The 26,782-nt window shown below is 33.5% G+C and overlaps 1 protein-coding gene across 9 annotated transcripts in view; it reads left to right on the forward strand.

The window, feature by feature from the left end:
• Positions 1-26,782, forward strand: part of LOC118193574 (NAD(+) hydrolase sarm1-like) — a 302,001-nt gene that overhangs the window by 233,340 nt on the left and 41,879 nt on the right. For 8 of the 9 annotated variants that reach the window (XM_085819393.1, XM_085819394.1, XM_085819391.1 and 5 more), the window contains 2 exons: positions 6,024-6,320; positions 22,357-22,746. In XM_085819393.1, coding sequence (XP_085675519.1) covers positions 6,063-6,320; positions 22,357-22,746 — 648 coding nt within the window. In that variant the 5' untranslated portion in view covers positions 6,024-6,062. Of the gene's footprint in view, positions 1-1,596; positions 1,844-6,023; positions 6,321-22,356; positions 22,747-26,782 lie in introns of those variants that run through there. The other variant, XM_035364683.2, reaches the window with a different exon arrangement.

The following is a 26,782-nucleotide window of genomic DNA, read 5'->3' on the forward strand; positions in this document are numbered from 1 at the left end:
TTTTAAATAAACAGCTCTCGTCTGTTTGGGAATGGAACCATTCGCCGTGGCCGTTTTGCCGTCGGGACGTTTCGCCGTCAATGCATATTTTTCTTTACATGACTATATTATATCTTGTCGTATTGTATTAAGTTGATTTAGTTCAATAATTTTGTTCACTTATTGTATATTTAAGAGATATCTTTCTTTATATGCGTATGTTTTATCTTGCCATATTATATTATTAAATGTATTTAATTTAATAATTTTGTTTACCTATTGCATACTTCTGGCTATCTTAAATTTTTAAAAAACTTTTACAATTAAACGCATCTCCTAGAATTAGTAAAATATTACCTAGAATTAATAACATTAATGCTCATCAGCTAAAAATGGAAAATAATATAAAATTTTATTTATCTTGCTCTTAAATTTTATTAATTCAAAAAAATTAATTCACTTCATTAATTTAAATTTATCTTTTAGAAGAAATTTAAAAATTTAATCGACTGAGTAAAGACGATGGAAATGCAGAAGAGTATATAGTTTTATTTCACATTTTAATATTCATAGTTTTTTATAGTACTGATAAAAAAATTCCGCTTAGTTAATTTTATTACTTGCAAATAGGGCTGAATTAACCATTAAGTAATACAAGCACGTGGTTAGGGTATCAAGGAGAGGGGCATTATAAAGAGGTCCATAAGTATTTAGTAAAGAGAACACGAAAACAGTCCCTGTTGCCGGTTTCTAAACTAAAACCGAAACCGAGAGAGAGAGGGAATAAAGAAACATGGACCTTAGAATAAAAAATCTCTTATCTCTGTTATAAGGTCCATGGGAAGAAAAGGCTGACGTAAGCATATGAGGGAGCACTAAAATCTTTTAAGTGCTTAAGAGTTAGGACCTCTAAAAGTCTTAATCGGCCCTGCTTACAAATCTTCGTTTTGAAATTTAGGAAATAATACTTGTAATAAATTTAAGACATAATGATGGAACATTTTTGTTTACTTTTTTATTTATTAAAAGTTATATAAATCGTACTGTAAAATACATGTAAGAGGGAAAATTTCTCATAATTGTCGACGTGCTTTATTTTTCTGGCACAAAGCTACTTAGAAAACAGTTAAGCTGTTTTTCAGCAGCTTTGTATTTAATTGCAAAATTGCGAATGTTAAAAATATATAAATTTGCATAAAATCTGTATTATATTCTTGTAATATTTTTTCATCGTCAAAATTATTTCGTAAGTGAATCATCATACGTAGTTTAAAAATATTTATTAAATTATCTGACCTTAAATTTTCAGCCTATGCTCAAATATGAGTCATATCCTTTGTATCCTTGTAGAAGAATCGAAAGTAATCGTCGGTACGATTTTGGAATCTCATATCGAGAGCATGAGTCATCGCAATAATAACGAAACAGGTAATTCGGCGTTATCTTACAGTTGTTAAACAAATAACGGAAGCCGAATTCCACAGCGATGGCAACTGCTGAATCGTCGTCTGCCGGCAATTTTATGAATGAATTCTACTGTCGGAAGTGACGTATCGTTCAGCGCGCGAATATAAATAGCCAATCCCTTTCGTCGAATGACTCATGCGGTTGTGACAAGAATTCAGTTGGTTCCGTGAGTCGCCCGCTGCATTTTATCTAGTTTACTGCTTTCTACTGTGTAGTAGCTAATATGTTTTCTCAGCAAATCCGCGGCTACAGGTGCATGTTTGAAACGGTTTAAAACGCGTTGAAGCGGGCTAGATTTATCTAGTCTCAGACTACAGAGTGTGCAAAATTTGTGAGCATTTTCAGGTTTTCGATGATATCTGTAACGTCTTAACAAGAGCATTTGTAAGCATTTAAAGTAAGTCCCCAGTTTATTTTTATTAAATATTTCTTTTTATTTTATATTTTTTAATGCTATTTAAAACTATTTTACACGTGATGCGTTTAGTTTAAATTATACTTTGTGCAAGGCTCAGAGCTCTAGGTACGTCCTCAGAAGCCACAACTAAATCATATTTAACATTAAATTATTATTTTTAACTTTGTACGGGGAGCCAGCTATTCTTATCTCTTTAAAGGCACCGAAAATTTCGGTGGTGTTGCATATTTCGTTGTTTGGAACGTTTACAGACTTTTCCCGCAGCAGGTGAAGTTTCAAAGAATGGTAATAAATAGGGAGGCTCTTTTCAACAGAATTATTATTTTACTTACTCCTGAAGATCTTATAACTTACGACAGCTGTAACAATCTATTTTTGTTGCTGCTACCAGAGTCGTAGCTAGGGTTTTCAGCGCCCTGGAACAACTGAAGATTTCGCGCCCCCTACTGCTTGCCAAGGATGGAAAACATTTAATTCTAAAATGTCGTAACATCAGTTTGGCGACCCTTGGATTCTGCGCCCGGGGACAGATGCCCCCCTTGCCCCCCTCTAGCTACGCCGCTGGCTGCTACCATGATTTTGTTACAGCCGCGAATCGGCGTTGCTTACAATTTTATTTATTTGCTTGCTTCCGTATTTGTTTTGGAAGCTATCTATTCCGCTCAGTTTAAACATTTCCAGTTCAGTGACCTGAAAACAATCCTTTATGTATGCTAACTTTTTATTTTTACTATTCAATGATTCAAGTGCGAAGCATCTTTCGAAATCTGCCATAATGAGAAAAGGTACTGAAAAGCAAAAAGAAAGTATTTTTACTTTGGAAGAAAATAAGAACTTATATTTGGGAAGGGGAAAAGAAAAAAGAAAGAAACCTTAACGTATTTCGCTTTTATATGCAGGAACATTTAAAAGTGGTTTAAATCTCTCAGAATTTTTCTCTTAGAAATTTTAACTCTTCAATGTACTGTTGCCTGTACTGGTGCATCACTTTCAGGAACCGACGGGTGATCATTATTGACACTCTTCGTAGCATTCGTGACTAAAATGATTCTATCCATTTTAGCTTTGGGAATCAATGAGTCTTAAGCTCCATCAATTTGATCTCACAGAATTTTCCTCTTGGAAATCTTAACACTGTTCAGTATTTTTCGATGTACTGTTGTAGAGTCATTAGGTTAATTAGAAGCAGGAACGATGAAAAATATGCAACCGCCTTCGCTGGGAATCGAACCACGACCTCTGGAATACCAGCCCAGCGTGCTACTGTTACACCACGAAGGCACGCTAGGGAAGTGGGAGAAATACCTTATACTATCGCCAGTACTGGTGGTACATCAATTTCAGGAACCGGTGGGTGACCATTATCGACACTCTTCGAAGCATTCGTAATTATAATAAGATGATTCTGTCCGTTTTAGCCTTGGTAATCAATGAGTTTTAAGCTCCATCATTTTGATCTCACAGAATATTCCTCTTGGAAATCTTAACTATTCAGTATTTTACAATGTACTGTCGCCAATATTGGTGGTACATCACTTTCAGGAATCGGTGGATCGGATTTAGACTTGTTAAGGCCCTAAGCTATTTGAGATATGGCCCTTTATAAGTCCAGATATTATATGCCAGTGCCAAATATGATTTTTGTATATCTAGAGGATTTTTGGGGGGCCCCTCAAGAAAGCGGGGGCCTAAGCTATAGCTTGTGTAGCTTATACGTAAGTCCTGAACTGGTGACTATTATCGACACTGTTCGTACCATTTGTGACTAAGATGATCGATGATCCCATCTATTTTAGCCTTGGGAATCAATAAGTTTTAAGCTCCACCATTTTGATCTTACGAAAATTTCCTCTTGGAAATCTTAATGAAGCTCTACCGTATTCTTTTGAGTTGGCCTCAAGTGAATTTTGGACTTTCCCGAAATCATAACTGTGATGTCTGAAGAAAGTTGCGAAGATAGTGATGATATAATCAGTACACTTCAGAAGCTGATGCATAATTGAAAGAAAAAAATTAAGAACATAATTATCTTGAGAAATGAAGCGAAAATAACAGTGATTATGCAAAGACTATTGAATAAATTAAGTTTCCAGTGAGCAAAAACACTAACTAGGTATATCTAAATTATGTGGAATTATGCTTACATTTACTTCTGCTTTATGCATAAAGGTCAACTAAGTAATGCAAATGTTTTAGTCTCATGCTGTTGTAAATAATTTAGGTTTATTACCGCCATTACTATTGGTATATTACCGCCATTAAAAGTGAAAATGCATTTTGTATGTATAAATTAAATTATTTACGATGGAGAAGTTTGTTCTAATAGAAATACCTCTACTGTGCATCATCATTAATAATGAAAATCTAGTTTAATTTTAACATTCAGACTACGACAGTTTAATATTGCAGTGTTATAGTTTCTAAAAGTAAAATTGTATGCTATCTATACATGCGTAAAATTCTAGCAGCTTTCATAATTTTAAAATAAAATAATTAGACCTTTGCTCTTTATCTACATGGCATTTAGCTATTGCTTTAATTTAGTTTTGCTCTTTAATAGCCTCTTAATAGTTTTATGTTTTAATTTGCTACTTATTGGTCATTCTCTACGCATCGTAATTCGTCACTGAATTTGTCATTGAGAAATTATCCTGCGAGATGTTGTAGTTTAGCTAAATTCGGCCGTAGTAATGTATCTAGTATTCGTGGATACGAAAACTGGTTTTTGAGAACGGTGCTATGTTTATTTATGATTTAAAGATGATTTTATTTTTCCTTTGAAGTGAAATTCCAATTAAAGATAATCAGTTTTTGCCGAATACGAAACATTTTAAATTTTGGAGCATGAATTCTTCGTGCAGATTTCACGCAAATCGATTCATTTTATATTATAAAAAGAATTTGACACATTCTCTCTCTGTCTCTCTCCCCCCCCCCATTTACAACTAGAATAATTTTTTTTAAACTGAAGCAAAAGGAAAAACTATTTTAATGTTCAGGTTAAAATATACATTAGGAGATATCTTTCGCAAACTGTATTACTTTCATTAATTTTATAAGGTATTTTCCCCCTCCTTTCCGCATACCTTCGTGGTGTAAAGGCAGCACACTCGGCGCGTATTCGAGGGGTCTAGGACCCAGTACCGGCGAGGGCACTTCATATTTTTCACGTTTCCTGCTCGAAGGTAAACCTAGTGACTCTACAAGCGACGCCCGAACTAAAAGGTGGCCTATGATAATTCGTCACCACCAGTATTTGGCGACTAGATCGCCTCATCCCCGGTCGCCTTTAAAAAAGGGAAATATATAAGGTATTTTCCTCTTCTTTTCGCATGCTTTCGTGGTGTAATTGGAAGCACATACTGGACGATGCATATTCGAGAGGTCCAGTGTTCGAGTCCTGGAGAGGGCATTGCACATTTCTCGTGTCGAATGCTTCAAAATAACCTAATGACTCTACAGTCTGGGCGGCTGACCATATTCTGAAAACAACGCGTTCTTCCAAAACACAATAAAAGCGTTTGGTACGAAATAACAGTGAAATTTTATTAGTAACGCAGTGCCATCGATGTGGATAGATACAAGCAGTTCGTACTGTGTAGTAATAATTTTATAATTATGCTGGAATTTTATTCCAACGGGTAAAACTAAACCCTCTAGTAAAATTTTTGAAGGCATTAGATTAGCCACTGAAAGAATGTAAAATATGCGAATGTGAAATATGTATATGCTTGACATCTTGACAATTTTTCGTGACCTACGAACTCTTTTCCAAACTGAAGTCATACTTTTCTTCAGTCGTTGCGTGAAACAAGTAAAGAAAGGTATTTTCTCTTTTTTGTCTTTTTTCGTGAAACTGAAAATCATTTCGGACTTCGGTTATCGATTGGTTATCGCCGACTAATAATCGATTATTTTCGGATTTCGGTAATCGATTAAATTCGGTTATTAAGTTCCTTTTTAATACTTTAATCATTAAAGTATTATTGCAGGCCATTCAAAAAAAAAAAAAAAAAAAAAAAAAAAAAAAAAAAGCGAAATTATATAAAGTGAATTTTATACCTGTGTAATAAAACGTTTCCCAACTTACAAATAAAAGTTTATCTTGCATTTATTACCATTATTTCTTTTTTAATTGAATGCATTTTTTCCCCCTTAGGCATCTGACACAAGCGCCGATTCCGGCGATTCCAACAAAATGATGTCGACCAACGGTGAGTTGGGATCCCTCGTGGACTTCAATAAGAAGGCATCCGCTGCCACCATCATCAATAAAATAAACAATGCGTCTTCTTACGCCTCCTCTTCCGAAAAGATGATGAAAAGCAGTAGCTCTTCCACATCCAGCAGTTCCCTGCTGAGCAAGAAAGCCCAAATCTTGCACCACGCGGTGTCCACTTCCAGTCAAGAGATGAAACAACAGCAGCAAGCACAGCAGCAGAATGAAATGTTCCAGGTAATGACTTAAGCTCAAAATAAACTGAACAGCTTCTTGTGGTGAAGGTGTCTGGTGAAAGTTTCAAAATCCTTTGGTAGATAATAGGCTTGTGCAACTGATTCTGTTTTTATTTGCTGAAACTAGCCGCCTGCACGGCCAGTCTCCTAAAATAGTTACTATAGAAAATAAAAATAAAAATTAAGATTTTGAACGAATGCAGCTTAGCAGTGAATAATAATAGAAAGCAGTCTGCGTTTATTGCTTTTAAATCGCTTAGTTTATTAAGTAATAACCGAATAAATTTGAAAGAAGAATAAGTATCTTGCGCTTTTTGTGAACAACACACTACCACGTGGAAGATAAAAATACTTTTAATTCGGGCAGCGGGAGTTTTATTATTAAAACTGAAATATAACCATCTTGCCGAGTGGCAACACAAAGCTTTTATATCGCTGAGTTTTTAATGAAAAGGTCGCGCAAAATTTGAAATAAATTTAAACAAATTCAAAATTTAGGCTTCAAGGTGCACATGTTCGGGTGGAAGGTGTGTATTTAAAATCTGGTGGCTCTAGAAGGCGCCGTTTTCCACAATGCGAGCATAATACATTAGGAAATAAATTATATATATATATATACATATACCGATTCTTCATTATTTAGTAGTAGAGATGAAGAAAGTTTAGGAATGAATTAAAAAATAATAAAACTAAAATTAAAAAAAAAAAAAAAAAAAAAAAAAAAAAAAAAAAAAAAAAAAGAATAACCTTAAAAGGTGTTTTATCCTTCCTTTCAGCATGCCTTCGTGTTGTAACGATAACACAATTGAGGCGCATTCGAGAGGTCCAGGCTCCTAGTCCTGGCGAGGGCATGGCTCATTTTTCACGTCTTCTGCTTCAAAATAACCTAATGACTTTACAGTGGCGCCCGAACTAAAAGGTGGTAGACGATAATTCGTCACCACCAGGCTTTGGCGATTGAATCCCCTAATCCCCAGTTGCCCTTTAAAAGGGGACGTATATGACGTATTTTCTCTCTCCTTTCTGCAGGCTTTCGTGCTGTAATGGTAGCACATTCGGTGCGTATTTGAGAGGTCCAAGTTTGAATCCCGGCTAGAGCATCGCTCATTTTGCATATCTCCTGCTTCAAAAAATCCTAATGACTCTACAACATGAATGTATACTTATTTATTTATCTGTTTCTTACTTACTTATAACATTTGTCTCGGTATATCTTTCGCTAGTTTCTCAAGCGTTGTGACAGTGGGGTTTATCTGAGCCATCTGGCGTAGCCCGCGCAGCTCCAGTTTTTCTTCATAGCGGCGCGAGTTGAAAATGTGAAACGCAGATAAACCCCAGTGTGATGGTCCTACACTGGGGTTTCTCTGATTTAACGATGTCGATTGTAATGTCGAGCAGCTCCGCTATACGCAAAATTCAGATTTTTTAACTCTTTCTTTTTGCTTCGTGAAAAATTCGGGAAAAATCAATGGTTGCATTTACTAAGATATGCTATCAGTAGTTGTTCCCTCAGTTGCAAGAATCGGTTCCCGCCTTCATTCTGCAGCAAGACGGTGCTCCACCACATTGGCATAAAAACATACGCCAGTACCTGAACGATAGTCCATCCCATCGCTGGATTATCCGTACTGGGTCAGACGATATGCTTTGCTGGCCACCGAGATGCCCTGAGCTAACTCCTTGTAACTTTTCCTATGGGGTTTTATTAAAGACAAAGTGTTAGTGCTTTCATTTCCCCTGAACTGAAGCAGCGGGTAAATCAAGTGCTCGAATCATTAACCATTTCCGGCACGCTACCTTTTAAAGTCGAAGTTTTGATTAAAAAAAGAAAAAAAGGTAGGCAGTCTAATTAGGCCTAGAGAAATACACAAGTAAAATTTTTTGAAGATAGCACTTATCGTTTTAATTCTGTGGGTGTGCCCAAAGTGGCACACTGATTGAATAGAGCTTCGAAAAGAGTGCTGAAACGAGCATTGCTGTCAATGAACTGACCGATGAGATGCGGAGAAACAAAGAATACATACTTTCAGTTGTTCTAGATGATCGGTGAGCCCGGTCTGGGCACATCTAGGGTTCGTCGTTTGATTTTAGGCAAGATTTCAAGGTAAAAATATAAAACTAATATAGAATAAGGAGATTAGCATGAAACAAATGAAATTTCTTACAACCAAAAAAATAACATAGAAATTTCTTTTCAAACAATTCCTTTTATACCCTAAAAAAATCTGGAAGATTTCTTTGAAAAATGAGGGTCTTAAAAAACTAAACATGGCTAAAATATATGGATTGGTTTGTGTTGAGCTGCCATCTACTATAAATAAAGAAGGTTCAGAGTAACCTATAAATCCTTTTTCATTCAATTTTTCTGTGCGTACAGAAGGAAAGTTTTAGGTGTGTCCAGACCGGAAACACTGTGCCGCAAAGGGTTAACTAAGGATGTTCTGTTACGGGGTGTCACGAACTGGAATACCTCATAGATATTTGCCATATCACCGGATGGGCACACAATGAACATATGTTAGAAATTTGGATAACTGTATTTTCACTGTAGATTTGATTTATCAAAATAAAATAATTACAGCGTCCATAGGCATACTTTCTTTTTGTTCCATTCAAAATTAAACACCCTGTATTTAAATTTTCTTAGATACACGTGTTTCGGAAGTACTTAATATAAAATATTTGCTTTATAATATAAGCCCCAGGCTGTTTTTTTTTCTTCAAAAATGAAAAGTTTTAATTTTGTACAATACTATTTGTTTTAATATTGTTTAACACATTCTAAATATTAAAGAGGGTGGGATATGATACACATGCCACAAAATTCCAGTTGCACATATTAAATAATAATGTTTTATTACTCAATATGTTATAGCGTTTTTGGTGGGAATTAATTCGTAAAATTTTCTTATTTATTTTATGCTATAAAGCTGTCTAGACTGCATAATTACAGTATAATTTTGCTCAGGTCTTTGAAAGAAATTAGCCAGAAAACATACTCATACAAACAGGGTTGTGGATTTGGAGTCATGGAGTGGGACAGATTTTGGAGTAAAAGGAGTCGGAGCTTGAGTCGCTAAAAACAGGTCGACTCCGACTGCAGTTTTTGTTGGACAGTTTGAATTTGAAATGGAATTAAAATGAATTTGAAAAAAAATTAATGACAAACTGAGTTATTATTTTTATTTATGAACTGTATACATTAATAAATAGTTATTTTCTATTGTATTGACATATTAATAAATAAATATAAGGGAGGCGGATGGATGTGATATTTGCCATTAATGATTAAACTGATTCATTTAGTTACAAATCTCACTGGTAAATTTAGGCAAGCAGAAATAGCAGCAAGAACTCCCGAAATTGATGCCATTCTTAGGAAGCGATCAGGAAAAGGAGCAATTATTGATCAAGCAACGGGATAAGGAAGTACATATTTATTTGATGATAAGAGGTTTTTTAGAATTAAGAACTTTTTTAGAAGATGTAGATAACCCTAATGTTTCACTAACAGAAAGACTGTAGAATGATCTCACAAAATTGGAAACCCTTCTTTTTCTACACCGTATATAGCCACAAAAAAGCTATAATCTGAAGAATCGACATGAGGCGAGAATGGAAGACTGGGATGCTTGTTCTTTCTGAAATGGAGGGTTTATTGCAGAAGGAATCATTTCTTCAATGAAGAAAAGAGAAACTAGTTTGCTAGACAATGAGATCTTGCTGAGTTCAATATATGTAGATCCGAAATACGGAATTTTTTTGGATGACGAACAAATTAAAAAGGCAAAGAAAGCCATCTATGAACTTTCATTAAGAATGAAATTATTCTAAGAACAATTGGAGAATTCGAATCAGTATAGTCAAACTGCAGACACTGCAGTTGAGTCTCTATCATTCTCTTCCAGTGATGAATTAGATTCTGAGAAATATTTTTGGATAATATTGAAAAAGGCTAAGGCAAAATGAATGAAAATAAAGAACCAAGTGTCTTTAGATATAAAAATGAAAACATACAAACAAGATTTCTGCATGGCCTTTGAAGAAATAGATAAATATGATTGCGCTTGCAAGACACTTCTTTTAGAACGTATAAAAATCTATCGTGAAAAGTTAAAAGAAGTAACCCTAACAGTAAGAGCTATTCCTCTTACGCAAGTTAGTGTGGAAAGAAGTCTATTAAATCTAGAAGTCTATCAAAGTCTCAGCTCTGAAGTCTATTAAATCTAGAAGTCTATCAAAGTCTCAGCTCTGAAGTCTATCAAATCGGATTATTGGCCCTCCAACAAAGAACTTGCCGAAGCTATATACTGTTTCTTAGAAATAACTAATGCCAGTTTTTCCATTTCATAATTGAATGCTAATTAACATAAATAATTTGCTATGCCATCAATTTTTTTCTATAGCATCTATTACTTCTTTTATATTAAAAAAAAAAAGCTGTAATCCATGTGTATATGTTTACATGTACATGTATGAGGGAGTCGAGTCGGAGTCTTTAAAATTCCAGGAGTCGGTCAATTTCCCTACTGACTCCACATCCCTGCACACAAATCTTTAAATAATGCAAGTGAATTTTCTCTTACAATAAAATTATTTTGTCTGCTTCGTTTGTACCTCAGAAATCACTTCAGCAAAAGGTTTCTATGCCTTGAGTTTTGGGATCTTTTTTGATTTTATATATGAAGAATATGTTACTTGTTTCAAATACTAAAGCAGCCTGTGATATTATAACGCGAGCTCAAGCAGTCGTAACCAAAGTACACTCCGAGCATCCAGAAATTAACCTTTGGAATACGAAGAAGTGAAACTATTATGAATTCCTTGTACTTCTCTGTGCGAGGGAAACTAGCGTCGCTTTTCCGAAGTGTGTTTGCGTCAAGAAAAAGATAACAGTTTGTTGAGCATTGATAATATTTATATAGACTTTGGCTATCTGAATGTTAAATATTTTTTTTCCTTAAGTCAATTCTTTATCAAACTATGCAACGAATTTTATCTGTAAGCTGTTTAACTTTTCATATAAGTTTATGGAATCAGGATGATAGATTAATTTGGAATTTGAGGTTGTAGGGCCATTAGAATTTTTCGATGTCTGCAAAATGAAGAAATCCGCAGTACCCTCGCAAAGATTCGAACTCCGGACCTCTCGAATACGCGTCGAGCATGCTTTAAGTTACACCATGAAGGCATGCAGAAAGGAGGGAGAAAATGCCTTAGCGTCGTCTCATGTGTACAGTCTTTCAGTAACTCTCCGGAACACATTTTAAATATATTACAACTTTCCTCTTCTATGTATGCCACTGATGACTCTGTAAACTTTACCGTATTAGATTATATTGTTGCGTTTAACTTGTTCATGGATTCGGAGTGATTAACGACAACATTTGATTAAGAATCAAAACAATTTATTCGTCAGTATTACACAGGAGAGTTCCAAAGACATGTTTACAGTCGTAAAAAAACTACGATAAGCACCCTGAAACAAAAAGCAACACAGCCTTCAGGTTATAACGGTGAAGACAACTTCACGACAAAGCATTAAAGTACAGCTCCCGACTCGGCCGAGCGCTCTCGGAACTCAAGGTACTACTTCTGAACTCTGCATACTCAAGATACTCTCGATACACTGCTACTCCGCGTACAGGGCAGGGTATTTATGGCTTTTGACCTGTCTTCAAGAACATTCTGGGGAAAAACGGTAAGAATTCGTTCTAGAATGTTCTCGCTCCGTCTATAGGATATCGCCAATTTTGCCGCCAAATGTTGCCAAATGGACGATTTTGCGCCAAATCTGTCAATCCTGCCTTTCTTTGCCACTTTCTGGCAACCCTAAACCTGCTTTCCGTAAAGCTGTCTTACCGCAGCTGGACATTTTGTAACAATATTTTAATATCTGAAACTTGTACAATGTTACACATAAACTGTTCACGTTTAGCTTCAGTTCCATTAATCATCATAAATTTTCAGGTGTTACACTCTTTCCAGATATGATCTTTCATTCAATAATTTATTATCAGATAATTCTGCTTCTTCAAAATATTTCTTGCACGTTATATATTCGTGCGTGTTAAATATTCTGCACGCCTCTTTTTTTTTTTTTTTTTCAAAGGGATCCATTTAAATTTTTGTAAAAGATTTAATTGCAATGTTCATCTTTCTAAATACTAAACGCAGACAAGGTGTCTAAAATTTTGTTCGTGAACCATTCTTTCTATAGATTGCATGGGTTCCTTAAAAGCAGCTTATTTGGTCATTGTAAGTATTTCTATTTTGAGCCATAAAATATCTCCAGTATATGGATTACAGGGAGAAGAGCTAGCAAATTTCACGCGAATTTTTTACAGATCTGATAAAATTTATAGATCTCGGACGTTTACCGGAGCCATACCCAATACGAGACATCTAGTCTTTTTTGCTATCGTGTGAGCTAGTGTACCAAAAACTAAAAGAAGTGTCTTAAAGCCACTGCTCTACATGATTCACATAGTCCCCTCTGAAAAATTATGAGATTATCTAACGAGGAGCTGATTAGATTATTATCTTTTTTAATTAGGTTAGATTAGAAGATAAGTTGAAGTTACGCGATGGCAATACAAAACGATGCCAGATTGTGGAATGAAGCTAGCATAAGAAACGTACTTAAAGGCTCCCAAAAGTTTTTAAATAATATTATAAAAACGTCTCCATATTTAAAAACGATTTTATTCTCAAGAACAACAGAATCAGCCATGATATACATCCATGGGCTACTAGAAGAGAAGGGTTGCAGTTATATGACATATTGTAAGATTAAAAATTTCTTATTTTGGTAAGAGTATAAGGTATTTTCTCCCTCCTTCCAGCATGTCTTCGTGCCGTAACGATTAGCTGGGCGCGTATTTGAGAGGTCCATGTTAGAGTCCAGGCGAGGGCATTGCACATTTGTCTCTTCTCCGGGTTCAAAAGCTAATGTCTCTACATTGGCGCACGAACTAAAAGGTGGTGGATGATGATTCTTCACCACCAGGATTTGGCGACTGGCTGCCCTAAATCCCAGTCGCCCTTTAAAAGGGGGAGTATATAAGGCATTACTATACTCGGCGCGTATTCGAGAGGTCCAGGTTCGAGTACCGGCGAGGGCACTGCACATTTGTCTATTCTCCTGCTTCAAAACCGTACATAATTACTTTTATATTCATGCTTATAGAACAGAAATTTTTTCGAACACTCCAGGCCAATCAACATGCTTTAGGTTTTCATATAAATTAGTGTTTCCTTTGCGTAAACTCTCTTGCACTGTATTACCTTTGTTACATAAGTCAGTGATTGGGATGAAAACTTGCGATGAAATTAAAAATAACCGTTATTTAATATGGACTGAAAAAAAAAGTAATGTAAAGAACTGGAGTTCCAGGTGTACCGGATAATTTGAGTTCTACCGTAGCTGTTTTGTAACCATCTGTCTTAGTTTTGTTATTGTTTTTGCTAAACAAATAAATGTTTCTTCTTCCATTTTTTAAGTTATGGATACTATAATTGGGTTTTTGAGATACACATAAGTTTTCAAGTTCGAAATTTTTGGAGTGTCAACGCAGTCTCCTTCAATACCAATGCCCTTCTGTCGATGAATTTCCTAAAGATTAAATGCCTCAAGCCATTCATTTCTTGGAATCGATGAAAAAATGCATTTATAGCCTCATCAGTCTTATCTTCGGAATGAAAACGACGCTCACATAAGTTCTTTCTTAGATTAAAAAAACAGGCAAAAGTCACACATAGCTGGATCCGGTGAATAGAGTGGACGTCCTATTACTTTGATGTGTTTTTGTTCAAGAAACTCGATTGTCAATCTTGCTTAATGAGAAGATGCATTGACATGGTTGGAACAAGGGTCCTCTAATATTCACTTCTTGAAGAATTTCTGGAAGACACTTAGTAGTGTACCAGTCAGCTGTGACTGTCTTCCGCCCTTCCAGCTTGATGGTTTTCACCGGTCCTGTACTTATGAGGATACTTTTTTTCACAGCATGTTGTCTTTTCAGAATTTTGGACGCGGGATCGTCTTCTAAGACCCATACTTTACGGTCTTGACGTGTGTGAGCGTTTAAAAATGGTATGGACGTTTCATCATTAGTTACGATTTTAGGAATAATGCTGTGGTCATCATCTTTAGGTAATTTAAGGGTTTCTTCACTGATTCTGACACGCTCCTTGTTTTGGCTCTCTGTTAAATTATAGAGAACCCGATGGCAAACTAGCTTTTTCATATGCAATTCTTCACAGATAATTTTATGTATGGCGGCGGATCCAATCTTAAATTCCTTCTGTATCATTTGGTGGGTGCAGCGATTATCATCAATTAATATTTTCCGTATCACAGACACATTATCCGGGATTACTGCTGATGACGGCCATCCTGTATGTTCATCATGAAGAGTTTGCGACTTCAGTGAAATTTTGTAAACCATCTCAGTACAGGTGCACTAGGTGGACTTTCATTTCCAAATTCTAATTGTAGACGTTGAACACTTTCTTCTTAATTTAATCCCACTTTAAAATTATAGAAAATCATAACGCGATAATGTTCTCGCGTGAATTCCATTTTTCCTTTTGCGTAAATTGATTTTACGCTAAACGACTTGTAACTGGCTAATAAAAAATAGTTCGTATTTTCAAATCTAACCGTTAAAGTTTTTTCTTCCACTTATCGTCTGCGCGTTATATTATTTTTGTACCATTTTATATAAATTTTTGTTATGTTATTTTCATTAAACAAAGAGTACCTTTACATTTTTAGTGTTACATTATCTTGATTAAACAAAGAGTAGCTTTCCAATTAAAAATTTTTAATGCTTATTGATGAACAATTAATTTTCTTTGAGCCTGAGGAATTGTGAGCTAAATTCCTGGTCTAAGAAAATATTATATATGCATTTTTCTAAGACCTCCGGTTGTTTCGAAATCAGATGCATATTAATTATATATTGATTAATGTTGCTCTTACATATGGCTTTATTGGAATTATCAATCCATACATATAAAACAGCTCAGGTATCACACAATCCATACATAAATATGATATAAAAGATATAATGATATAAAATTAAAAAAATTAATGATATAAAATAAAAAGAAAACATATAAAGTAAGAACCGGAACAAATGAACATGGGAGTAAAAGTAAAAAACTAAAAATTTAGAAAACAAGGAAAGGAACATAAGACATGTAGTCTTTACACGGAGTTCATGAACGTTCTGGCATTCCAGTATAGTTTGCTTATTTCACCACGTTTCTGAGACTCTTTATCTAATTCTGGGCATATAAGAAGATGCTCTGCATTCATGATGCCGGAATTACAAATTTGTCATATACTAGATGGAAGGATGCCAATTTTATTAAGAAGATGTGCCATGGAATCGTGGCCTGTTTGCGGTCTGAAGTTTGCCACAGCCTCTTTACGGGGTTTTTGACAAAGCGTTTTCTAAGTGTCTTGAATGTTAGCCCAGGATTTGCCTGGTAAGATTTAAAGAGTGTCCATTAATTTTTCAAAAATATGCTTTTTAGAGTCTCGTGGAAGTGATTTGCTGTTTTGTGGCTCAAGTGTTCCTCTCTTGGCTAGAGAGTTACTATCAATACCTGTATGTGAAGGGATCCATTGAAAAACGATTCTTTTGTTGTATTTATAAAGAAAGTTCAAGGTTTGTTATTTTTATTATTTCTGAAATAATCTGGGCATCTATAACAGGGTGGGCTCCAACTGAGCGAATGAAAATCCTTCCCCTGTCCTGCTATAGTCCAACTGCGCGAATCAAAATTTTTTCCCCCTTTGCCTACAGGGATACAATTTAGCTTTTCCAAGCCAACTGTAGCCAAGAGGGAAATAAAAATAAAGAAACAGAATTACATATCAACAATCAGAAGAAGAAATGAAGAATATCTAACAAGCAGGCTAATTACTTGAATAACAGTAATAAATGGGAGAGCTAACAAAGAAAATAAAAGGTTTTGGTAAACATACATATTAGCAATACAAACATCTTTCATTAATTACAATATTAGAGCAAAGAGTATACAATAATATCATAGATTAAATAATTATAAAGCATACCAATTATATTTTGTATAAATTGCATCAATAATAGTCAAGATGTCTGAACTAGACTGGAAAATTTAATATAGTTCACTGGTGTGCAAAAGATTATTCCGAATTAAAGTGTGCTAGAAATATTTTTATTTAATTAAAGTAATCATCTAAATGTTTGCAGAAATTAGTAGTTAAATTAAAAAAAAAAAAAAAAAAAAAGCTTAGCATGAAATCTATTATAACAACATTACTTTGCGTTTGGAACACTGACGTAAATAAATTTAAATTATTATGCTAAGAAAAAATAATAAATAATAATAAATATAAATAAATTTAAATTATTATGCTAAGAAGTTTTTTCTAAAATTTATCTAGAAGAAAAGAATTAGATGATAAACAGTACTGCAAATTAATTAATATAATGAATCAGGCCTCTCAATAAATAAAAGCTTATTTTGTTAACCCAAAACTAAAAATTGGGATGCAAAAGTTTATGTAATATACTTGGAAATATCTGAACATATAATTAATTAGAAACGTACAATTAAATTAATAACAAGCTAATTAACAGTAGCATTAAGCTTAATTTCATTCAATCTGAAACAAGCAATCGATCAGGAGCTCCGCATAACTGAAGTTTTATTGCTATTTTAGTAGGTTTGCGTACAAAATAAATATTTGCACTTGTGAAACAAGTGAATAATATACTGATAGTCAACAGGAATTAAAATACAGTGGTTAAAAATATAACTACTTGTCAGAAGGTATGCAAAGTTACCATAGCTACAGAAATTGAAGGATTATAGAAAACTCATAAAGTTAAGCGTTACAGTGTGAGAAGAAAATTATGGAATAAACAGGTTAATAAAATTAGATGGAAAAATAATCCTGAATTTATTGATATCCATATAAACTCTATGCTTTTGGAAAAGATTACATATAATTTGGATCGAGGTATCAATCATCGAATCCTAGTTAATTTCTTTCTTTATTTTTTCTTATTAAAGGGATTTGTAAAAAGATATGCTAAGGTAAAGCTGAAAATTTTTGCAATATTTTTAAAGAAAAAATTAAAAAAATATTTTTGCTTCATGAACTGAAATTTTTACGATAGGTTTTTACACAATAAACAAGTACAAAAAAAGAAAGAACTAGGGTATTAGAAACTCGGCTCGAACTACCAATATTTAGTGACTTTTCCGATTGATCATAAGACCTTTTGAAATTAGGCTGAACAATATATTAAAGAAAATAGAAGATACAGCACACGTAAGAACAAAAGTAGGCTGAATTAGAGATTTACATGTTTAATGAATGAGTTAAACTTACCTGTATGCCATTATGAAATATTAAGAAAGTAGCATAAAAGCATCAGCAAAGAAGGCATTGGCAAACTAAATCCTTGTAATCTGAATGTGTAACATTATCAATATCTGCTATTAATTTCAATACTGCTGAAAAAATTATAAATGAATTCTATTATAAATCACATGAACTTGTTGCATTATAAATTACAATAGTTAGAAATATTATTAACGTGATTTAGCGACTATCTTTGTTCACAAATAATTTCAAATAATAAATTTTACAAATAATTCAGCCTGAAACTAGGTTATAAAATAAGCTGCATGCTGAAGATTAAGCTTTACCAAGGTGTTAGAAATATCTTCTCTTAACTAGAGTTATTATGCAAGAATTTGTAAAAATTATCATTTAAATATAAATTGGCATAAATACAATACAAAATATATAAATTCTACATGCATGAAAACATGAATGCAGTGCAACAATATGTGAAAAGGAATGGATAAAAAGGGAATCAAAATCCTAAGATATGAATATAAGAGTGTTCGATTTTTTTTAATTATGAAAATTCTGCAGATGCTCATAATTATCAATTTATTAATTAAATGTGTATCAGAAATTAAATGTATGCCAAAGTACATCAGGTATAGAGTAACTGGAAAACAGAATAAATCTTTAAACGTTTCTAGTATTAAAATATGGACTTTGTAAGAAAGTTAAATAAGCTTAAAATAACTTCAATGACTAAAAATGGAAAGCTTAATACAGCAATATGTTGCAATAATATTAGTCTGAATTTAGAACCTCTTAAGAAATCCAATTTTTAGATTCAATAAAGAGAATTGTTTAAATTAAATTAGAATTGTTTACCTAAAATGGTAAATTTGAAAGTTAAAACTAATCTCCTATCTAAGAAGATTTCTTAATATTTATCTAAACAAGAAACTTATTTAAGGTGCGCTACAAATCCGATATTTGATAGGTTGATTATGTATCAGTTTTGCGTATGCATTACTCTATCATCTATCAATTTTATTCTTCAAAAACTGATATATCAGCGACTAAAATCTACAACTACAATCTACTTTTTAATTCTTACAGAGAATAAAAAAGATCTGGCTCATCATTCTTTTAAGCATCATAAAACTTTTAAATGAGTGTAAAAGAAATTCATTTTTACTTACACGCCAGACTGTAAATTAATATTTGTTTCGTATGCTCAATTTTTTACAATATTGATAAACGAAAATAGAGGCTTGCAGTCTCAATAAAAATGCTCCATTAATGGCGATAAATGATTTTTTGTAGCACCCAGTCTTCTTGGGAATTCAAGTTCTTAGAAAGAGGGGACAGTAAAAAGTCGCGCAGTTCGTCTATTAGATAAGAGGGGGGGGGAAGGATCCTCAATCAAATTTCGCGCAGTTCGTACCCTACCCTGTAGCATGGTTTATAACTACAGCCTGAATGGCTGCTTTGGAATAGACTAGAATAACTGCTTTAGAGAAACAATCAATCTTAAGCTTGGTATTTTCCAGAGCTAGTGAGATTGCAAGAATCTCTGCATCAAAATTCGACATGAAGTGTCCCACAGGAGTACATTGGGAAATGAGTTTACTGTATACACCAGCCCCAGTGTTATCTTGTATTTTAGAGACATCAGTCTATAGTCTAGTCCTTTCATGTTGAGGGTATTGTTCATGTAACATATATAATGTGTTTGCTTTTAATATTACATCAGGAATGTTTTTCTTTTTCGAGTCATTAATATCTAGATGATTTTGATATCATTATATTCAAGGGAGTTAACCATATCCTTGTTAGATGTATACATTAATATTATTCAGGAGTCTGTTAAATCATAAAAGTATGTGTATATTAATATAAGATGAGCACGCATATCAATAAGTCATATATTAAAAAAAATAGGTATCTCTGTTAAGTTCGAAAGGAAGTGGAACAGGCGGTATAGTGATTTTATTACAGCATCGTTTGTAAGTCATTTGCGGTTACAACAAATGCTGGTTGTTTTCTCACAAAGTCACCTTCATGTAACAGGCTTACGGTTCTATTTTTGTTTTATTCATGTTTAAGGCCATCTGATGAAGTTCAGTTAGTTCAAGTTTCCCCAAATGCAATTTGCATTTTATTTTCTCAATAGATATACATCAGGGTAAAAGGGAGTTCCCTACCCTTTATCACGTATAATAAGATGGTATGGTCCAGTAATCATTCAAAGAATTTAAGCAATAGCCAAAAAAGGATGTAACAAAATAATGTGATAGTAATATTAGCAGTAGTTAAAGCCCTTTTCTGTTTTCTTTTCAGCAATGAAACCCCTGAAGAAAGGTACGAAGGAAAACAAATCTGAGATTAGAAGAATTTTTAACAATAACAGAAAACACTTCTTCTGGAAAATTCATTCATTATATCTTTATTGTGGTAACTGCGTGTTCCATTTGCCTCCTTTTTCTAGAATTATCAAAATGTTCTTAAAGATTGTTAAAAATTTTGAAATTCGACATTTTGAGGAAATTATGATTTAAGTTTTCATAAATTAATTGCTTTATTTTCACTGCATGTGCGTGTCCAATGTTAAATTAACATAATGCTAATTTAATTTTGTTGTTAATTTAACATTTTCTAAGGTTTAAATCCATATTTCAAATGTAGGAAATTTCACTTCTAATTTTTAATAGTAAAATTTTAGTTATTTTGAATGAAAATTCATTCAGAATTCCTCCACCAATTTCATATTCAGTTTTCCGTTAGTTCCACTGTTAAAATTTTCAATCAGAACTAAGATTTTTCGTCTGTGTTTAGAAATATTGTGGTAGAGTCCTAAATCTAAACTATGCTGGAGGTTTCGCAACGCCATTTTGATGACAATGTATAAGTGCATTCGTCTGAAGTCGAGCACCAGATTTCTACCTTGTATATGCGATAAAAGCAAAATTTAGAAGTACTGAAGTGACTACCGAGACATAGAAACGTGAAATACTGATGGCCTAGATATTTTATTCTTAGAACGTAGAATTCGTAATGACTAAGAAACTTGGCAGTCGAGGTGGTTTTAATTCCATTTTTATTTAAATTGACATTTAGAGCCACAGTTCACTTGACACTCTAATTATGCCTATTTTCAGAACATTTACATTTTTGAATACAATTGCGACAGGGACAGAGTACAGCGAAATGACGTCCAAGCAACAACAGAGTTACAAGCGAAGTAAGCATTTATCTAAGATGGCAGCTCACCAAAAAGGAAGGTTTTGGTTTATAAAGGTTTCAGTTCAAATTATAAAGCTGATTTATATATTTTTATTCATTTTATTTAAAATCGTACTGTTGCGTACGTATGGGTTCGCAATAGATAGAATGCACACATATATGATGCTTAAACTCATTTTTTAAAATCATATTGTTGCATACGTACGGGTTCGCAATAGATTGAATGCACACAGGTCCGATGATAGTTTAAATAAAATTCTTTCGTCTATATAAGCATTTCAGAGACCTGGAATGTTTCACAAAAATAGACGTACAACTCTTCGCAAATCAAAGAGTATAGTCAGTAGTTACATTTCAAACTACTATGAACGATAAAGGCAACGGAATGCAAAACGCAGCTAAAGAAGTGAAGCTATACTCGGAAATCAGGCTGAACTAACAGCTAACAACAACAATTGAGAGCAGATCTCCCAACAGCCTTATATAGTATCCACCCGACCGTCGAGATATTTCTAGTACTTTCTGCTTCTTGAAATTACTGGAAGGCAATATGAGGTCGAATTACGATTACAGCTAATATAGTGATCAATTACATTAATTCAATTACAATACTTAATACGGTAATACAGGGACCGGACCAAAATGTCACCAAGTGTGGAACCTTTTGACAATTTCTCACCAAATTCAGCTTCGAAAATTAGTTACCAAAACCACTGCCAGCTCGCCAAATTACCGAGATACCCATTTACTCTGTTAAATACTTTGATACTTCGGGTGAATATACTGGCACACAGCAGGGGAAAAGGTCCTGCTCTTGCCAGTTCATGATTGAGTTCCGAATTGGGCGTGACTCGTATTGAAATCGTCGAATAGAATTTTCCAGCTGAGAACAGATATCAGGGGAGAAAAGTACAGATGCGCATTGTATCTGGGTTGAACACATGCGTGTGCACTGAATATGCACTATGACCCCTTAAAATGTTCACAAAATTAAGGTCCATGTGTAGGAATTTAGAATGAGTTACTCCGAATGAATGAACAATGTTAAACGGACAGAAAAATCGACATTATATTACACAGAAAAATCGATAACTCCATATATAATTGCACTAAAATCATCTATCTATGTGCAAACTATCTCTGATACGAAATCTCTTATACGAAATATCTCTGATACGAAATTGTGAGAAAATTAAGTACCGTTAATTAAGCTTAATATTACAAAAAGAAATTGCCTTAAACAAAACAAATTTGAAACAAAAGAAAAAAAAAAATCCTTCCTTGTATTTAATATTTTATGTAAATTCACTTTACATAAATAGGCGGTAAGAACAGTGTAATGGGGTATATTGATTTTTGAAGGTATTTTGAATATATCGTTGCTATATTTTATACTTAAATTATTCGTCTAATTACTTGAAAATGTGTCTTCTTACAGGAGAACCGCAATTTCTGCCGTAGTGTAAGTGTAACAAGTAATTCCAGCGCCAGTTCAGACTCACGTGTCAAGATGGTCAGTAATTCTGCTTCTCAAGCGCTTGTGTCTGGTGGCCTCGTGCAGAGGGGTCTGTCTGTAGACGAACCTTTATCTGAAGAGGACCTTAGCTTGAGAGAATCTTCTCCCCAAGAAATGAAATTCGAACAAAAAAGAATTAGTTCTTCTTCAAAGATGAAAGTCAGCACGTCGGATGGGTATACAGCCGAGAAAATGGCCGCTTCAAATCAAGAGAGGAAGAGGTTGCAAACAGGAAGCGTGAGTTATGAAGAGAAGTCTGCCTCGGCAGCCATGAAACAGAAACTGGAAACAGAAAGTTTTTCAGCCGAAAAGGTAATTTCATGCTTGAGATATTAATTTTACACTAATGCGGATAGAAAAGATATTTTACACTAATGAGGATAGAAAGGATATTTTAAATGCGGATAAAAAAGATATTTTAAATGCAGATAGAAAAGATATTTTACACTAATGAGGAGGCTGTTCGCATATTTTTTAGATGATTTTTATTGTATTTACAGAAATATTTTACCTAAACTTTTTGTATTTTAAATATTCGGTCCTTATTTTTCACTATCTTTCTACACCATAACTTCCCAAGACAAATAAAGCTTTCTATAGTAGCGGAAGAGGTATTTTATCCTATTCCTCCTAAACAGCTTTCCAAAGTCCAAGGAGGGTTGTAGGTCGAATTATGGACAATCGGCTTTTTAAAAGTCCAAAACCGCAAAAATCCGTCATTGATTGCATCAGGAGATTTAGTACGGATGTGAGTGAAGGGTATGGCTTTGGTACACCTTTCTTGTTCCATTTCTTCCAAGAAATTAACAGTGGATTTTGACGTGCGGCTACTTGCTTTATCTTGATGCAGTTCTACTGATTGATTGCACAATGTGTAAATAGAAATATTTCATATTTGGAAATTGGACATAAAATATATTCCTGTTAATATGTGGAGTTGACCTTAGCAGTTTTCTTCATTGTCTTTAATTTTTATTTGTCGTTATACCAAAAACCAACAACGGTAATAAATCTCTTTGAAAATTTTTCTTTAGATTCTTTGAACCATAGTCTAAGACTTTTTTATTCTCTTTGATGATAATAAATGAATTTCGTTTTATTGCAGTCATTTAAATATACCCAATATTCATCTATTGTGACAGCAACTTTCCATTTTTATCCGAATAATTGTTTCTCATACAAACTTCTGCAGCACGTTCTGCTTTCGGTGATATGTTGTGGAGAAAGATAATGCTCATTATGTTTTTTCGCCTTTTTAAGATTCAAATAAATTAATCACTTTGTTTACAGTTGACAAATGAGCATTAATCACTTTGTTTACGATTGACAAATCAGCGTTAATCACTTTGTTTTCAATATTTATAGATTGAATAATCATTAAAATGCTCAGCATTTTAATGATTATGCAACTGTCGTTTGATTTCGAAGATATTCTTTTAATAGTATAGTTCTTACCTTTGCAACCATTCGAAACATTCCGCTTTTTCCTTGGATATGTATTTTGAACAAATTTTCTCCTTGAAGCCACACTTTGACGCTTTATCCTTTCTTTTTGACAGTATTACTTATGTTTGCTTTAGCCACAGAAAAATCATGGCTTTCACGGTATTTTTTAATAACTAAATACGAATAATTTTTTTCGGAAAGAGTGCAGACATAGCTTTCTGTCTACTGCTACTTTAAGACAGGCATTTTTCATGAAAACGAAATTGTGCTAAATTGGCTACTCAAAAAAAAACCTCATAAAACTTTACATTATGCAAATTGACTATTCGAAAAACCAAATTGGTCTAAAACCATTATATTCAAATCTAAAATTCAAATGCAATTACAAATAAAGAGCAAAACAAATAAACTTTAAACCAAATAGTCATTTAAACAACACTCCTCGCCCACCAAAAAATTCTTAGCCTATTATTATGTTTCTTTTTGGATACATATATATATATATATATATATATATATATTTAAAAAATTTATTGTAATTATATAATACACTGTAAAAAATACCAAACTGGCCAAAACAAATTTTTTACAAACTGTAAAAAATATCGTCTGCATTTGGAAATTACTACTTTTTTAGCAAAATATATTAACATGACAAAAAGCTAAAAATTAACGGAAGTTATGTTAGAAATTTAAAATATTTCAGTTTAAATTCATTTTTAAGGGTACTAAAAGCATTCGAAATATTCAAAATACCCTTGGTATAAAGCGTTTAACTTCTTTTGATGTTATTAAAATGGCGGGAACTACGTGGAAATGTTCAATATGCTTTTGAAGTCTGTAACTCACCCCAAGATAACATGAAAGGAATCGGATATTAATCATGCCAAAAATCAAGCAAAACCTAAAAATTAGTGTTGTAAAACTTGCAGGAAATTTAAAAGAGAAGTTTTCAATGAAAGTTAACCCTGAAGCCCTTTTTAGTCATGAAAGCAAATGGATACTAAGGGCAATCAGCAAGGAAATTCTTCGTCAACAATAAAACAAGGAAAATACGCTTGGCCTTCGAAAAATCCACGATAAGCAAATATTTATCATATTGGTACGTTACATTTGCAAACGACTCAGCATTTAATACATTTGGGTTCGATGTTCGATTTATTATAGAGCGAAACTCCAATGAAGGCCTGAATACGAAAATCTATTGTTAAGCGCGGGGGTGGAAACGTAATAATTTGGGATATCTCGCAGCTTCTAGAATGAGAAACTGTTTTTATAAAAAAATAAGACGCATCCGTATAAATCTATAAATATTCTTAAAGAAAACATGAAAACATCTGCAAGAAAATTTGGTATATAAAATACATTCGAGTTTTATCAGCATTACAGTTCTAAACATACAGCTCTAAATGTGGATATTGTACAACTGTCCTGAAGTGATAAAAATTGCTCCATATTTTCGGACTTAAATCCTACAATACGTGTATACAATGAGCTGAAGAAGAATAAGGAAACATATTTCTTCGAAAGCTGTATTAAAAGCAGTTCTTATGGAAGAGTGGAGCAAAATGGATTATTCTTATGGGAAGAAATTAGTTGAATCCATGCAAAGCGCATGAAAAATGTAATTTTAGCTGTCGAATATCCAATGAAATATTCAGTACTCCGTATTTTCATATTTTTATTAAATATAAACTGGTTGCTCAAAGTGCCCGAATACTAATGTGAGTTAATTTTCAGAACTTTTTACCAAAAACGTATTGATTTTCCCCCCTCCCCAAAACAAGCAGTTTTAAGAAAAAGGATCAACAGTCTATGTGAAAGAAAAAAATCACTTCAGTAGTATACAGTAACTGGTGTCTGCAAATAAAAGTGAAAACACAAGTGTCTGAAAAACCAATATGAGCCATTGTATGTCTTAGTATCCTCTTACATCCTCTTCATAGCTGTTTTGGTAAGCAATATGCTGGCATCTATGTACATAGAGGGCACGGCCCGCATTTTGCTAAAAGTCCATTCATTTTTTTAAAAGCTGCATTCAAGTTTAGTGGAGATCGCAATAGAGTAATGAATTATAAGTGCGATAAAAGCAAAGTTTACATGTAATACAGTGTCGAAGAATAGTAGAAAATGTAGAGGTTTTGATTGTCATTTGATCGAACATGGTGTCTGCTTTTTAAATGTTTAGATAAAGGAGAAATTATTTAATTGAATAGCAATAGAAAATTGATAATTCTTTCGAATGTGTGAGTTTTTTCTGTATATACAAAAAATTCTTGAAATGAAGGAAAAAACAAAAATCTTTAAAAAAGAAAAAAATAAATTTGAAAGGATTCAGATTTTTACGTCGCATCAAAGGGTTTGCTAATATGCTTTGGTTGAGTATCGCAAGTGACTAATCTGCTCTTGAACTCACTCCTGCTAACACTATTTTTAGTCCAAAAGGGGCAATTCGCCCAGAAGAACTCTTGATTTCGTTTTGGCAATTTGCTTTGATTCACTACAAACGTTGTTTCACTTTTCAAATTGTTGCCACGAAATATTATCGTCCTCTATTATATTTAAAGAAATTAAATAATGAAGATTCTGCATAAATGTAATATTTGTTTCTCGCATTGTGATAAAACAATGCTACCTAGAGCCATCAAATTTTGAATAACGTAATCCTTCTGCGTATAAGGGCCTCTGGAAGCCCAAGTTTAAAATTTGAAATTTGTTTTATTATCGATTTCATATTTTGTAAAACTTTAACAAATTTTTGATTAACAAACGCAAGGATTTGAAAGCGAGCAATGACAACGTTGTACAGCAAAAAACATTTTTATCTCCAACGCGCGAGACTGTGTATCGGAAATTCTAAAGATATGCTCATTTTAAAATTATTTTGCGATATTGCTCTTGA

This window comes from Stegodyphus dumicola, chromosome 6 (genome assembly GCF_044657685.1).
Source record: "Stegodyphus dumicola isolate Sdum_Otavi_A_Nest chromosome 6, ASM4465768v1".
NCBI classification, from domain to species: domain Eukaryota; kingdom Metazoa; phylum Arthropoda; class Arachnida; order Araneae; family Eresidae; genus Stegodyphus; species Stegodyphus dumicola.